This window comes from Pieris napi, chromosome 4 (assembly GCF_905475465.1).
Source record: "Pieris napi chromosome 4, ilPieNapi1.2, whole genome shotgun sequence".
NCBI classification, from domain to species: domain Eukaryota; kingdom Metazoa; phylum Arthropoda; class Insecta; order Lepidoptera; family Pieridae; genus Pieris; species Pieris napi.
Genome location: NC_062237.1, coordinates 7316928 through 7334269, shown reverse-complemented (window position 1 = coordinate 7334269; position 17342 = coordinate 7316928). Strand labels below are relative to the sequence as shown.

At 34.9% G+C, this 17342-nt stretch overlaps 1 protein-coding gene across 1 annotated transcript in view; it reads left to right on the top strand.

Annotated features, from left to right (window-relative positions):
• Positions 1-16935, top strand: part of LOC125048596 (protein kinase C, brain isozyme) — a 124451-nt gene extending 107516 nt beyond the window's left edge. The window contains exons 4-13 of the mRNA XM_047647344.1: positions 428-539; positions 2188-2316; positions 3020-3216; positions 3370-3690; positions 3880-4053; positions 4364-4455; positions 4856-5222; positions 6441-6605; positions 7378-7534; positions 12966-16935. Of these exons, the coding sequence (XP_047503300.1) occupies positions 428-539; positions 2188-2316; positions 3020-3216; positions 3370-3690; positions 3880-4053; positions 4364-4455; positions 4856-5222; positions 6441-6605; positions 7378-7530 (1710 nt within the window). The 3' untranslated portion in view covers positions 7531-7534; positions 12966-16935. The remainder of the gene's footprint in view (positions 1-427; positions 540-2187; positions 2317-3019; positions 3217-3369; positions 3691-3879; positions 4054-4363; positions 4456-4855; positions 5223-6440; positions 6606-7377; positions 7535-12965) is intronic.
• Positions 16936-17342: the final 407 nt, after the last annotated feature.

Sequence of the window (17342 nt, the reverse complement as noted above, 5' to 3'; positions counted from 1 at the left end):
ACTTAGAGTAATGTACTGTCTTACTTTATAAATAGTACGTAATATTTTTGACGGCCTAAAGTCAGTAACATTTCCGCAGAAATCAGTTAATAATAATTTTTATCAAGTGTAGGGCCTCTTTTATGGTCCATAAAAGGTTTTACATCAAAAACCCGATGTTGTACACCCGAGTTTTATGGAGCGTCTTGTCACTTTTATGATTGGGATCAGAAAATTTATTAATATAGCTTTTTAATATATTAAAAGTATTTTCTTTATTTATGTAAGCTCATTCTAAAGAAATAATTTTTACGAATCACAACGCATTAATTGAATTTGAAATTATAAAAGTGTGCCGACGTTCTATTATCTTTAACTAATGTCTTAAGATTCTTAGGATAGACAGAACAATACATTCGTGAATAAGTTTGTATTTATGCAACTATAGGACACTCGTACCAGACACAACTTCAAGGCTTACACCTACTCTTCGCCAACATTCTGCGATCACTGCGGTTCGCTACTGTACGGCCTGCTCCACCAGGGCCTCAAGTGTCAAGGTAGAACGGTCGACGTACGCTTCTAGCTTTCAGCTTGGTGGTGGTCTAATTTTCTCTAGCCGTACTGCTTGATGACGTAATTTTCTCTAGTCATAAGGCTTTGACACGTCTTCATTTTTGCTTTAGGCATATTAAACTATCCGGTTTTGGTATTCGAGGAATGCGGAATTTTTCATTCCAAGATATAAATAATGATGTACCAAATCCTATAGTGCAATATGCCTTTAACACTGCTTGGTGGCATTTCTGTTGTTTTTAATCTGCTATCTCTATTTCTTCACTATTGTTTTAAAGGCCGCACCACACAAATGGAACAATTGGACATTTTTAGCTCCAACGTTTTGCGACCACTGCGGCTCGATACTCGGTCTTGCGCATCAGGGATATAAGTGTGGAGGTATACTTAGACCCTCCCGGGAACTAGTTTCCGAAGCATCTTTCAAGAATTGTCCGATTGATGTTTAGCTGTCTGTGATTATGGGAATAGGCTGAATTGCAATACAATTGGTCAGAAAACCCTGGGCGACCCATTAAAGTTAGCTTAGGAGTATGTATTTCCTCATATCATATGTAAATGACCAATGATAATGAGTGAATGACATGAAGAATACCTGACACTGACATGCTGAGCATCTTAAAAGCAAATCAATGATTTAATTAGTTAAAACGTGAGCACTTTACCTACCCATTTTTCATTATTTTCGTCTATATTTACGCTGTGCTGAAAAGAGACTTCATTGCTAGATAATTTTGTATTATGGCTGATTTAGTTTCTATGAATAACTAAATTAAAATTTTAAGTAATATCAATAATGTACCATTTGGGATCGACCAGGGTTTTGTAAACATGTGAATTGTTACGGAATATTGATTAAATTCCCTTTGCACGAATTTGAAGAAATGAATAATGAACGATAACGCTAATCCGGTTTTATTACGAAATTGGATCCCTCTGAAACATTGGAGTCGTTACGTCGGATAAATTAAATTCAATTTATTTTGTTTCATATTTCTTGCTTCATTCAATTTAATTTATTAGTATTTATTTCGCTCGTCAATTTCCTTTGTTTCGCTTTGTCTACCTATTTAATCACTTTATGTAACTTGTTCGCACCTATAGACCTTTTAAATGTGAACAGTATAGCAACATTTGGAATATTCTAGAAAAATTAGTGTCCTAACTTTATGACAACATTTGGAAACACATTCTATTTGTTCTACTGTTAATTTATTATATCATTAATTAATTATTGTTATTTATGTATGTATTCTGCATGTGCATGGCGTTAGGTTCACATGCGATTCCTAACAGTACGCAAGCTGTATATAACGACGATGCTGATTTATATGTAACACAAGTTTACAGGTAATAATCAAAAACTACTTTTTTTACCTAACAATAGAAAATGTGTGAGTCCCAAAGTATCGCTTTAGATGAGCTAGATTGTTAAGTGACTACAAGTTTCTTTAATTGATATTTATTTTTATTAAAGCTTTAGCATTAACGTAAGTAATATGATTGATTTTGTAGCACTTTTATATTATATTACTGTTTATGATTTTATTATAAATATTAATGCACATGATAATGATAAATCCAAAGTCGATTAATCAAAATATGTAGTATGTAATATTTGAATATATTCAGCATGCGACATGAACGTACACAAACGTTGCGAGGAGTCGGTGCCAAACTTGTGTGGTTGCGATCACACCGAGCGACGCGGGCGCATACAACTCACCGTCTCCTGCGTTGGCAACAAGCTTACCGTCGTCGGTACGTACAAAATAGTAACCTAAAGGGGCCTCTACACGGGCTAAACTTTTAATCAAATATGTGGATCCATCACTGCCGATTATATCCCGAAAGTACAAAAACATTTTCTTGCAGCACATGGCTAAAAAAATTTATATCTCGGCAATATTTCTCCAAAAGTATATGGGTCATTATTTTGTCTTTACACGGCTTGGCTATGGTAGCAATGGCGGACGAACTCATACGCGTGGCAGCAGCTTATATTGTTAAAAAAGCTAAGTCAAAACAAAAAAACTAAGAAAAATGTGGATTCGACCTTATTTCAATAGGCGTGATACATTAGATATTTTAAGTCTAGAAAAAAAAACTAAGTGAAAAAGGGACGCACTTAGGCCGTAAATACTTATATCCTTTGTACTTAAAATTCGGTTTAAGCAAAGCTAAAACGAATAAATTTATTTGTCGACTTATCTGGGTGTGTTAATTAGTTACTTGATATATATTCTTACATGTTTACATATAAATATGGATTATTTATATTTTAATTAAGGGATTATATTAACGCAAACAATCTGCTGTTTTAAAAAGATAAACGCGTCAAGTACTGAGTTTTCATTTGATTAAATAGTGTGTGAGTCCTCCGAAGTTCGCCGTAACAAGAGCGAAAAATAGTCTTTTGCAATAATTAAATTTCAGCTTTCAAGAATGTTTGGGATTTTCACAGTGAAGCAAGGCCGGAATCTGATACCGATGGACCCCAACGGTCTCTCAGACCCCTACGTGAAGCTCAAACTGATTCCTGACTCTGACAATGTCAAGAAAAAAACCAAGACAATCCGCAGCTGCCTGAACCCGGAGTGGAATGAAACACTTACCTTCGATCTGAAACCTGAAGATAAGGATCGAAGACTGTTACTCGAGGCAAGATATTCTAAATATATGTTAGCTTCAAAGCTCAGAAATAAAACAGTACTTACTTACTTACTTACTAAATATGTTTATTGTGTAGTACCGACATAAAACATTGAACATTAAGGAATAATGATTTATCTGTTATCTGTTAATCTGTTTCAGATATGGGATTGGGATCGTACCTCCCGTAACGACTTCATGGGCTCTCTTTCCTTCGGTATCTCCGAGTTGATGAAGGCCCCAGCTGATGGGTGGTTCAAGCTTCTTACACAAGAAGAAGGAGACTATTACAATGTTCCCGTACCCGAAGAGGGAGCTGACTTAGCTCAACTCAAGAACCAGATGAAGGCTACAAATGTCGGCCAACGTAGACCTCCACCCCCACCTGATCGTGAGGTTCCTCATAATATGGCGGCCGCTGACGTCATCAGAGCGACAGATTTCAACTTTATCATGGTTCTTGGAAAGGGTTCTTTTGGAAAGGTAAACGACTTTCGCTAACTAATTTTGTTAAGTCTGTCTTCTTCATTAATTATTTATTATTTTATACAAATAAAAATTAACAATAGTATTTTTAGTTCTTGAGGAGATTTCCTTTTGGTTTAAATGACGTGTGTGTTAAGAAATAAGAATAAACTTATTATTTCTAACTTATCATGAAACCTCTTCCAGGTCATGTTAGCAGAACGACGAGGGACTGACGAGTTGTACGCCATCAAGATTCTGAAGAAAGACATAATAATACAAGATGATGATGTAGAGTGTACAATGGTGGAGAAGAGAGTACTGGCCCTCAGCAGTAAGCCTCCTTTCCTCGTACAACTTCACTCCTGCTTCCAGACTATGGTAAGAAAAATGTCTATGATAAGAAGAACGTGGTGTTTTTATCGGACACATATAATAAATTTTAATATAAAACTTTTCTTTATTTTAATTAAAAAGTTTAGGGTACGTTTTGAAATGAGTGTGTCGTACGTGCCAAGTCTTTCTTTTAGTAAAATTTACTTTTGTTTATATAGATAACTGGAAGCTATTTGGAATTATTTTATTATATATCACAATTTTGTTAAAACCCCACGACATTTTTAGTTGTACTGTTTAGCTGTACTGTATGCATACTTTGGTGTTTATACAATAGCTCATTATACATTTTCAGGATCGTCTATACTTTGTGATGGAGTACGTGAACGGTGGGGATCTCATGTTCCAGATACAACAGTGCGGGAAGTTTAAGGAACCGGTTGCTGTGTAAGTCTTAATTTTAATCTTTGTCTCTCCATCAAATGGTTCATTCTGATATGCACATAACAAATATAATATTTGGAGAGTCTGGCTAACGAAAGAAGATAACGAAAAAGCGCGGCAATTTAAAAAAAATAGTATGGTATCCCTGAAAGTTTGATATATTTTATGGATTAAACTTACTTGATACTTGATTTTATTTTATTATTTTTTACATTGATAGTAACTGTATTTCTATGTAATTAAATACTATACGTATTTAGTATTTTACTATTGATACTTAAAATGACTAGCTAAAACTATATTTATTATAAAAGACTTAATTCGAAACAATCAAATCCTGCGAAAGAAACGAAATATGTAAAAGTTTAGAAGATATTGTTAAATCACCAGCTAACATTTTCAGCTTCTACGCGGCCGAAATCGCAATTGGTCTGTTCTTCCTCCACTCCCGTGGGATAATATACCGGGATCTTAAACTTGACAATGTCCTGCTCGATCAGGATGGTCATATTAAAATTGCCGATTTCGGTATGTGCAAAGAGGGCATCACTGGTGACAAAACTACCAAGACCTTCTGTGGTACTCCGGATTATATAGCACCAGAGATCATTCTATACCAGCCGTATGGAAAGTCGGTGGATTGGTGGGCGTATGGTGTCCTTTTATACGAGATGTTGGTGGGACAACCTCCATTCGACGGTGAGGATGAAGAGGAACTGTTCGCGGCTATCACTGATAATAGTGTATCCTATCCGAAGACTTTGAGCAAGGTAAAATTATTGGCAGTTTTGTCGATATTTATAACATATATATTATACTAGATGAACTCGTGAACTTCGTATCACCTACATATTATATTTGTGTGAAAACGTAATACAACTTTTTGAAACAGACTCAAACTACAGCCATGAAATACACATTACTGAAGGCATCTATATATGACAACCAAGTGACACTTCTTTATTTCTAAAAAGACAGGAACACACAATAGGAACAGATTTTATTGTAAAATTTAAGTGTCGTTTTGAGTGTTTACGTGCTTATTATTTATGTTTCCCACTGTTTAAACCTTCTCTGGACTTCCACAAATAATTCAAGACCAAAATTAGCCAAATCGGTCCAGCCGTTTTCGAGTTTTAGCGAGACTAACGAACAGCAATTAATTTTTATTATATTATGTATGTACAACTCCTAACATGTAAGTAAAAATTATAACGGACATAATCGTTTAAAAGTAAGTTATCATTAAAAGTTGTAGCTAGAACCTGCTTTATTCTGAATAATATCTTAAAGTAATAGCTGTTGAGCACTGAAGAATAATTTGTCTTAAATATCTACAGTTAGTTTAGTTCTTTTTGATTTTATAATAATGACCTTAGTATTACAATAGAACGCTAAATATTTCATCCAATGTCTGACAAGTAGAAATATTCTCATGTTTGAAGTATAAAAGACGTGTACGTGAAAGTCGAAACGAAGCTGCCTCACGTCTGATTGTGATTGGTCCAATGACAGAAACGCGATACGATCCGTCGTTCCGTTTGGCAAATCAGAATCTAGAGTTTGTGCGGAATGTGAAGTGGTTATGCGAACTAATATAATTCTTATTTGCTACGATATTTTAAAAGAGTAGGTACCGAGAGTTTTTTACGCCGGCTTTTTCTCTCGGCCTACACCCTCTGTCTTCTTTGCCGATGAGTAGGGATGCCTACAAATTCAAATTTAATGACGTGGAATAAGTGATACATGTATCTTATGTTCCTTAATAAACATATTTTATTTTACGCGTCATTTATTTACAAAAGTAATATACTTTTAATTTATTCATATTAAGTATAAAGTCTGTCAAACTATAATAACGTAACAGTGCTGTCAAATTAACAAAAACAAAGACTCGATTTGTCTTCTTGTGTATCGAGACACTAAACTATTTTTCAACAGTTTATCTTAACAACTTTAAAATAAATTAACATTTACGCGATTTGCAGGAGGCAAAAGATGCGTGCAAATCTTTCCTCACCAAGATCCCACAGAAGCGTTTGGGTTGCGGAATGCGGGGCGAAGAAGATGTGCGCACTCACCCCTTCTTCAGGCGAATCGACTGGGCAAGGATTGAGGCCAGGGATGTGCAGCCACCTTTCAAGCCTAAGATCGTAAGCTACCAGATTTTTTTTTATATGAAATTTTCACTCTTGGAAGATTTCTCATAAAAATCAACTGAAGTGTTTCCGAAGTAATTTGACTTAGGGCGTACCAGTTTTTATAAGGCCGGTACTTGCGAGCCTTCTGGCAGTGTAAGTGTCTTGGGCGGTATCACTTAACATCAGGCGAGCCTCCTGCCAGTTCTATAAAAACAAAGTTGCTAAACATTAAAAATAGGTTAATAATAACAAAAAGGATTGTGTGGTTTTTAACCACGGTAAAAGTGAAACTTTTTTTCACATTATAGATATTTAACTAAAAAAATTTCGAATAATATTCCATTAAGGGTATAAAATCGCTTTATCAATGTTAATTTTATACTTGGAAAATTGGAATGATAATGGGAAATAATAAAAGTAGACTAAGCCTCCAACTAATATTTTTATTGAACTCTGTGTCTTAGAGAGTACGACATACATTATACTTAAAAATTATTTAGATTATATACACATATTAAATAATAGTCTATACACTACACGGTCAGCTGCTGCGAACTATAGGCGCCGCCATATTGGCCTTGGCTGCTATGACGAGCCCCTTTCACTTTATCCCTACTCCGCGGCCGACCGTCACGCGACATGCAACACACAGACGAAAAAGTTTGAGACGATGTAATAAAAGTTTCACTTTAAATAGAAAATGTGGACAGTGATTTCTCACAGGTATTTTGCCAGAGATTTCTCAGTCTGTTATAGGTAATCTAACTCGTTTGTTTGATTACAGAAACACCGTAAGGACGTGTCTAACTTCGACAAGCAATTCACGGCTGAAAAAACGGAGCTGACGCCAACAGATAAGCTCTTCATGATGAACCTCGATCAGACTGAGTTCATGGGTTTCTCTTTCCTCAACCCAGAGTACGTGCAGCACGTCTGAACTGGTACGTATACATACTTATACGTTTATTATGGTGTACGGTCAAACAGATACCCCAATATCCATTATATTTTTTTCCTTAGAAACGACTCAAAATATGCTGAAAACGATTCCAAAGATAGCATTTCCATAGATATCAATAGAAATGTTTTTCATCGAATATATTTTTAACATATGGTTTTTTATCATCGGTAAATATTGACTTAATATTATTAAATATGTAAATTAAAAACTTTCGCCCTTATTCATAGAACCTCACTTAATGCTATAGGGGGGGGAAAGTTGCTCGCGTCCGTAGGATTTACCATCTTTTCCTAGACCCACCCTACACGTCTCCCCCGGGTGGTGCTAAACGAGCAACAACGCCGAGTCTCGGGCGGCGGTTACTAACCCGACTCAGATTGCCTAACAAGCAGATCCTTGTTGGGGGTAGGAAATGACCTCCACAACCCGCAACTCCATTGTATTATGGAGCCGGGGGCATTGGCTTCACCGCCCGTGTCACGAGGTAGAAAGCCTCTATAAAAACTCACCCTAATCCTAAGGTGGGAAGCGCGCCGAGAGGATGTATGGCTTACAGGTAGTAAGCTGCTAGCGCCAACCTCAACGGACCCGGCAAACGTTGTTGAATGAGCCTTCTTGAAGGAATAGGCGTCACCCTTCAAGTGACTATTTATTTCGACCTCACTCGTGGGAACAAAATGAACGAAACCAATAAAACTACAAATAATCCTAATAATTTGATCCAACAGAAATTCCACAAAAGTATGTTCATTAGAAACCGTAGTAACAGTCTTCCATCAGTCGCAGCAAGTAAAACCTGCAATAAACAATGTCAAAACAATGAACTAGAGCCGAAAAATAATGACAATAACCCTTTAAACCCATGGCAAAATGACCAAGTACCTCTTAAAAGGCAAAAAAGAAAGGAAACGAGCCCCATCTGCAAAGACAATACCAAGAAATCTAAGAATACACCCATCTTCGCAGTGCCTACGCATAACAAATTCGACATCCTCAACAGTGAAGATACAGAAGAACCGGTCTCAGTTACAGAGTATATACCAAAACCGGAACCTATCTTTGTGACGGGAGTCATGGATGTTATAGCACTAAAAGCAACTCTAAATGAAATTGTGGACAACAAATCATACCAAATGACAACATTAAGATCGGGCCATATCATTAAGTTAATGCCCAACGATATACAAACGTATAAAGCAATCCGAGAGCAGTTTATAACCAACAATATTTCACATTATACTTATAAATTAAAATGTGAAAGAGCATACAGAGTTGTACTACGAGGACTACACTCCACAGAAGATACTGCTCTAATAAAACAAGAGTTAAAAGAACAAGGCCATGAGGTGAGACAAATAGTAAATGTTTTACATAGGACTACCAAAGAGGCATTGCCCATCTTCTTTGTGGACTTGGAGCCAAACAAGAACAACAAAGAAATATTTAACTTAAGATACCTAAGTCAAATGAGAGTAACATTTGAAGCTCCTTATAAGAAAAAAGAAATAATGCAATGCAAAAGATGTCAGAGGTTTGGACATACTAAAAACCAGTGCTTCAGACCATACAGATGTGTGAAATGTGGTAGCGATCATCCTACTTCTTCGTGCACCAAAACTCCTGATACAGATGCCACATGTGCAAATTGTCAAGAAAGACATCCGGCAAGCTACAAGGGTTGCTTAAAATATAAACAATATAAAGAAAAACTATTAAAAACAACAAAAGAGATCAAAATATTGGATCAAAAAGCAAAACAAAACCTAAGACAAAATAGTCACACAGAAAAAAGAAGCTATGTGGATGCAACAAAAGATCGACCACTAACCGGCATACAGGACCCAGAGAATGGTCCGGACAGATTAGAACAAATGTTCGCCAAATTTCAACAAATCATGATCACCATGATGGAGAAAATGATGGACAGAATGATCCAACTTGTCTCAAGCCTAATAACGAAATGATTAACACACTCCGAGTAGTCACTTGGAACGCTAACGGCCTGACGTACCGTCGTCAGGAGTTTCAAACATTCCTTCAAATAGAAAAAATTGACATAGCGTTAGTCTCAGAAACAAGGTTCACCGCAAGATCTCACTTCGCCGTACAAAATTACACAGTGTACACAACTAACCACCCATCAGGAAATAGTCATGGCGGAACTGCAGTGATTATTAAAAGTAATATTAAACATTATGAACTGGAAAAATATCAAACTGATAAAATACAAGCTACGTCAATTAAAGTAGTATTTAATGATAGAGTTGAGACAACCTTTTCTGCAGTGTATTGTCCACCCAGACACACAATAACAAAAAAAGACTACAACACGTATTTTTCTTCACTTGGCTCCAGATTTGTATGTGGTGGGGATTGGAATGCAAAACACACATACTGGGGCTCACGCTTAATCACACATCGTGGAAGGCAACTTCATGAAACAGTACAGAATCTGAGACTCGAATGCATGAGCTCACGTAAACCAACATACTGGCCAGCGGATAGAAGTAAAATTCCTGACTTGCTAGACTTCTATGTAACTAAAAACATAGGTCGAAACTACATGACTACTGAAGCGTGCACGGATCTATCTTCCGACCATACGCCAGTCATATTAAATATGAGCTCATCAGTGGTATTAGTGCAACCTGCAGAAAAACTCCATAACAAGAGTACTAACTGGGAGATGTATAAGGATAAAATCACGATGGAAATTAAACTCACAAATCCATTAAAAACGGTGGAAGACATAGAAGTGGCTATTGAGAACTTCAACAAAATAATATTTGAAGCAGTCACAATTGCAACAAAAGTGCGAAAAAACTTACCCCTAACGCTTAACAAATATCCGAAGACGATCAAAGACAAAATATCAAAACGTCGCATTCTAAGAAAGATATGGCATGAATCTCGATATCCTGCGGACAAAACAGCGTTCAACAGATCTTCGAATGAATTAAAAGACCTCATTAAAAGTTTTACAAATAATAACCTTCAAACGTTCCTTTCTAATTTAACCCCAAGTTTGGACACAAATTACTCATTATGGAAGGCGACACAGAAATTAAAACGTCCCAATTACCACATCCCTCCTATCAGACAAAGTAACGGGAATTGGGCCAGGTCAGACACGGAGAAAGCTACACTATTTGCTGAACACCTTAGTAAAGTGTTCCAACCATTTCCTGAGTTGAGACCAGAGCACGATGCCGAAATAAGAAGTTATGTGGAAAGTCCACTGCAAATGTGCCTCCCACTAAAGTATACGAGCCCTACCGAAGTAGCTGGTGAAATAAAACACCTCAAGGAAGGCAAAGCACCGGGATACGACCAAATCGATAGCGTACTTCTAAAAAATCTCCCAAAAAAGGGCATATTAGCTATTGTTAACATATTTAATGCCTGCTTAAGACACTGCCACTTTCCAGGACAATGGAAGATAGCCCAGGTAAAAATGTTACCTAAGCCCGGTAAACCACCAAATGAAGTAGAGTCATACCGACCTATAAGTCTTTTGCCTATAATAGGGAAACTCCTCGAGAAAATGTTACTAAAAAGAATGAAAGCACACCTAAGTGACATCACCCCAAATCACCAATTTGGGTTCCGGGAGAACCACGGAACCATCGAGCAAGTTCACCGCATCGTTGACGTTATAAGCAGGTCGCTGGAAGACAAGAAATATTGCTCAGCCGTCTTTTTGGACATTAGCCAGGCATTTGACAAGGTTTGGCATGAGGGCCTATTATATAAAGTCAAAAAGATGCTACCACACTCTTTTTACCATATAATAAAGTCTTATCTCAGCAAGCGATGTTTTGAAGTAAAGTTCAATGACGAACTTTCCGACTTATATGAGATCAAATCAGGAGTACCACAGGGAAGTATACTGGGACCGGTTCTCTACACCATATATACTGCCGACATACCAACATCAGACATGACTACGGTTGCAACATATGCAGACGATACAGCTTTACTATCTACACACACGAATCCAAAAACCGCATCGGAACATCTACAATACCACATTGACAAAATTAAAGAATGGCTCAAAATCTGGCGAATACACGCAAATCAAAGTAAATCAACACATGTGACCTTTACTCTCAGACGGGACACGTGTCCACCGATTACACTTAATAATGAGGAAATCCCTCAAGATGACCATGCAAAATACTTGGGCATTCACTTGGATCGAAGACTAACGTGGAAAAAACACATATGGACAAAGCGGAAGCAACTGGACTTAAAACTTCGCAGTATGCACTGGTTAATAGGACGACACTCACAAATGAGCACACACAGTAAGTTGACTGTATATAAAGCCATCTTGAAACCGATATGGACCTATGGCATACAGCTTTGGGGTACTGCTAGCAATAGTAACATTGAGATACTGGAAAGATTCCAAACCAAAACACTGAGGACCATATTTAATATCCCTCAGTACATCAGTAATAAGAACATATACCTTGATTTAAATATACCAACTGTCAAACAGGAGATAGAAAGATATAGCATCAATTACCAAAAAAGACTCTCAAACCACAAAAATGAGCTTGCCCTCAAACTCAGTGGAGATCAAAGCCTTCAACACAAAAGATTGAAGAGACATAGTGTTCCAACCCTAAAAAATAGATTCCTCAGGATGGAATGAGACACCTACTGGAGAAGTGTCTCACCACGCTAAAAAGTCTAAGCGGATACACTCGTATCGGACAAAATAGTGGCTTATTGTTGTGTGCAACAGATTGCCGCGGAGCAGATATATAAAAAAAAAAAAAAAAAAAAAAAAAAACTTAATGCTATTGTACTACATATTTACAAAATTTTATATTTCTGCCTTAGGGGGCGTCCATAAATTACGTGAGGTGTTTTTTTAAATTTTCTGTACCTCCCTCCCCCCCTGGTGAGATGTCGTGAGATTTTATTCAACCCCCCCCCCCATCCCCCAATCGCACGTGAGATTTTTCAAAATGTGGGTTTCTTACGTAAACGCTTAATAAGCTATCTTTTTGAGCTCGGAGAACTCAAAATAACACAGAGTTGGTACGGTTGAGCTCAAAAACAAAATAAGTGAAATGTTTTAGGCGTTGTATGGAGTTAGCGGGAAGTTGCAGAGATGGCCTTTAGGGTCAACCGTTTTCCTAATTTTTTTTTTCAATCAGAAAAAAAATTGCGTGATATTTGCCGAGACCCCCCCCCCCCTCTCTCCAACGTAAAATTAAATGAGATTTGACTCGACCCCCTCCCCCCCTAAAACACCTCACGTAATTTATGGACGCCCCCTTATGTATTCGTATATATATTTTTTCTATTCTGCGAACCCCCAGCCCGATTCTTCATAGACATAGTATATATATATATCAAATGTGCTGCCATAGACTAAAAATGGATTTTAATTTCAGGTGGAAGCCGCACTTTGAAATTCTTTACGTGACTGACGTATTGGCCTTGAAATCACCAACTGTCGTTCTCTGTCACTCATGCGATCCATATTATATCTGTCTCGCTCATTTATATTGGACGTCGATCTTCAATTTTCGAGTACTTCGATTGCTCATATATTTATTTTTAAACGAGTGGTATTAGTCAAGTATTACATACATGACTTTGGTTTCACCGGCCTCAATGGTCTGAAGTCCCCGAAGACTTAGCCGGTGAATATTTAATTATGGCAATAATTTTGTTAATTAAAGCAATATAGCTCTCTAATTTACATTCTTTGCTTTCCCACGTGCCATTAAATAAATTCATTATTCAATAGGCTTGTATATAGGGTGTTTTATCTTTAACATCTCGGGGCCACTTGTCTTACGGTTTCAGATCATTTAATGTCATATCCATATTTTTAAATCTCACATATCAGTGTGTTGGTTAGTTTGTTTTTTGTTTTACTAACGGACTAGCGATATAGTTTTAATTCTAGGTTTACTAAATCGAATAATCTCGATTGTGGTCACAAAATAAATTAAATTCTGAACATAAAAATCAATTGAAAACCATAATTGTATAGAAACTTTTTACAAACTTTTGTTTCTTCAAAAAGGTTTAAAAATAGTTTGGTCCTTTACAGACTATAGATGTCTTTTATTTAAAAAATATGCATTTTAAGTAAAGAAACACATATAATGAATTCAATTTCTAATCACTAAATTTTACAAACTGTGGTCACGGTTACAATAACGTGTCGAAAAGTATTCAAATTCAACATGCATACTTATAAAATCTTTTTGAATGCAGGCGTTTAAATTCGCAATATATATTTTAGATTTATCTATCAAATCTTTAATCTATATTTTTCAATATAACAAAAAAATATATACGAACAAATAATTATTGCGAATTGTATATTTCTACCGGTCTTACTCAAAATTGTGAACAAAGGGATATATACTATAGATGTTGTGTTTTAAGAAAAAATATTTGCAGTAATAAATAATAGACGGTATTTTTTTCTGCAAAAAAATAGGTAAAAAAATGTAATGTGTTTAAAATATCGCTAGATCCTATTTATATCTCTTAGGAGAATCTCGAGTTTATTTTTGTATTTTGGAGATTTATCGCAGCGCGACTGTGTTTAGATTTAAGTTCAAAGTTTACGTTTGTTATTTAATTGTATGTGTGTCCATTGCGCGATTATATTCTATTGACTAATTTGTTATAAGATTTTATTTGTAAATAATATAATCGCGTAGTGTTAAATAAATAGCCTTACTAACTTAAAATAATAATAAATAATATAAATAAAAAATAAAATAAAACTCTCGCTAGAATAAATGTGAATTTAAAATTGGGAAGCATTCGATTCTAAATTGAATTAATAAATGACTTTTAGATGTTTAAACAGATGTTCAAATACACAAAAGGTGATCAAATTTATTGAATCACTATTGAGTATTCGGACATATGCGTTAATACTTTTCAATCTTCTGAAAGGATATGCGGTTTCTATATTTTACTAACAGATGATAATTTTAATTGCGATCGTTGTTCTTCATTAATATTATGAATTGCATATTTAGTCAATCTTCTATGTTGATTTTTAAACTACGGTTATCTGTTAGTTAAATATTTACAATTTGGCCTTCTAGAAGATTTAGTACGTAGATTTAAGGATCTTAGAAATTATTCTTTAAAATGGCTTCGTGATTTGTATTAAGTTTCTCGTCTTAGATCTAAGCTATGCGATTCATTTTCTTACTATATATATACTTATCTATAAATCGATTTTATATTATACAATTTTAAAGGGTATCATACACTGAAACTCTAAATTTTAGCTACAATTTATTGGCACCGATAAAAAAATAACAAATGCCAAATTATCCAGTATAGCCCTGAAAATAAATTACTTCTTTATATACATTTATTTTTTTATAAAGATGATAGCTTATTTTTTCTTATTATCATCGATACTCTTTCGTCTCTTTCTGTTAAATATTGTTTACGCTGAGTTGAAAAGAGATAGTTCAGTGGTATAGTTATAACATGATTTGCTTTATTTGTGTGAAAACAGTCGCATAAGTAAGAAAATGAGTCTTATAATCGTCAGCTGGAGAGGGAATCACAAGTAGACGCAAAGCGTTTCCCCAAACTCCATTAATAAACCATATGAAAAAGCTCGCTAAATATCAGAAAGACAACAGTACTTTAGAAAAGTTAAAAAAATCGCACCTCAAGTCTTTTCGTATTTTGACTCTGCTTAAGTAAACATTTCTGCAAAATACAGTCTAAATGGTAGAATAAAACCCACAATAGTGCGTCTAGTAGATAAGATCAAAGATTATTAAGAGAAGAGTTTACCTGATCCTGAATAGCTTACTCAAAAATAGATAGATATTTGAAGCATTACATGCTTGAACTGTTCTACTAATATTGACTATTTTCCAAATAATATAACTTTGCGTAGAGTGTAATTAGTATAAATCATACGTATTGCAATATTAGTTCCTATCAAATACTCAGATACAAAACTTTAGATTGTCTTCGCTTAAAAATATAGATATCGAATATGTAATACTAAATATCCACGTTTTCCAAATAGTGAACGGTTCTCTTCGTACCGAGGCCTTCGCACGAACTTCACGATTGTTTCGTCTTCGTGAATAAGTAATGTCAGATTTCTACGATTTGATCGCGCCGATTTTTTCAAATATACTTATGTAGTTATATTCGAACAATACATGTACCTGCTTCCGTTTGTTTCTAAATGTATATCGTTGTTCTAGTGTTTATGTTCTTATTGTTCGTGCTACGGTTCGTATATAAATGGAAAGTCTTGACAGATCATTATGATATAAAAATATATTAGATATTTTTGGAATTATCAAAACCATTCAAAACTAGTATTGTGCTGCTGAGTATTGATTCTTTCCACGAAGCATTGTATTTTGAGATTATTTCTATCTTAAGAAGTGAAATATTATATATAAGATCTCACTTGTATATAAGCACAAGGTTTTATCATCTTGCATTTTAGCTGAAATATCCAAAACACATTATACCAAGAGTACGTGTTATTTTCGTCAGATTCAACTAAGTATTTTTCAACGTGAACTTTATTTAAATTTGTGGTAATGTGTTCAATAAGAAAATAAGTTATATATTTTTAATTATGAATTATTAATATTTAAAGATTAGTTACCATTCGATGCTTGTCAAATTTTCCAGTATTTATTATAACCTTCATAGGGAAATAGGCCTAAATATCACCTTATTAAATTAAGCCCGTAGATGATACAGGATTTTAGGTATAAATTTTATCTCGATTTAAATATACATTTTAAATATTACGGCGTCGTATTTAATGTATCACGTCGCCTGTGCCAAAAGTGTAACGTTTTCCCCAAAATTAGTATTATCGTATCGCTAATGTTGCATTTTTAAATGTTGAGTGTTGCCAGTGTAAAATACAAAGAATCGAATGACGTAAAAAAGTTCAAAAAGTGTTTTCGAATTCGCTATCCGTATTGAGCCAAAAAAATAGCAGTAAAAAATAAAACATTCACATTTTTTTATACACTGGTAGCATTAAACAAATTATTATCACCTTTTTGATATCTATTACCATTGTTGCACCTTGGGTTAGATTTGTATAACTTAGTAGGTGATTTCAAATTTTGTGGACTGTTACGTATTTTAAATTACATCTAAAATACATAACCACAGAAAATAAATCAAATATTCAATAGGTCAAATTTCCTTATTGAAGATAGCTAACAGTTCAGTAAATTTTGAAGCCGCCTAGCACTAGATTAGTGTTCCTATGTAGGACTCTTTTGACCATGTTTCCGACAATATTATATATTTTTTATGAAACTCTTGTGCCTGCCCACATCTTTCCATCTGTTACACTTTGTTACTCTGTGATATCATTCTTTGATCATTCTTTGTAAACAAGAAAACGTTCTGCAAATCATCAATGTGTTCAGTCTTTTACGATTTAAGTTATCTCTTCTTTTTTTATTCTAATAGACATGATTGGTGTGGAAAAGTAATAAAAAAAATTATTCGATATTCTTAAGGTATTCCAAAAAGGGATTCTAATTTAAGATAATAATTATTTTACTTTAAACTTACTTTTAAAAATTAGATTCTGAAAAGAGGAAAAGTTTAAAACTATTATTTACATTGTCTTGCAAAACTTTTTCTTGGTTTCATAGTTCCAATTGATTATCTTTGTACCGCTTGTAGCGTTTGTACACTTGGATTTGTGAATGCGCAGGATTTTCTATTTTCGACCAATGGCGTCGTCTCGAGCTTACTATTGGTTACATTTCAAA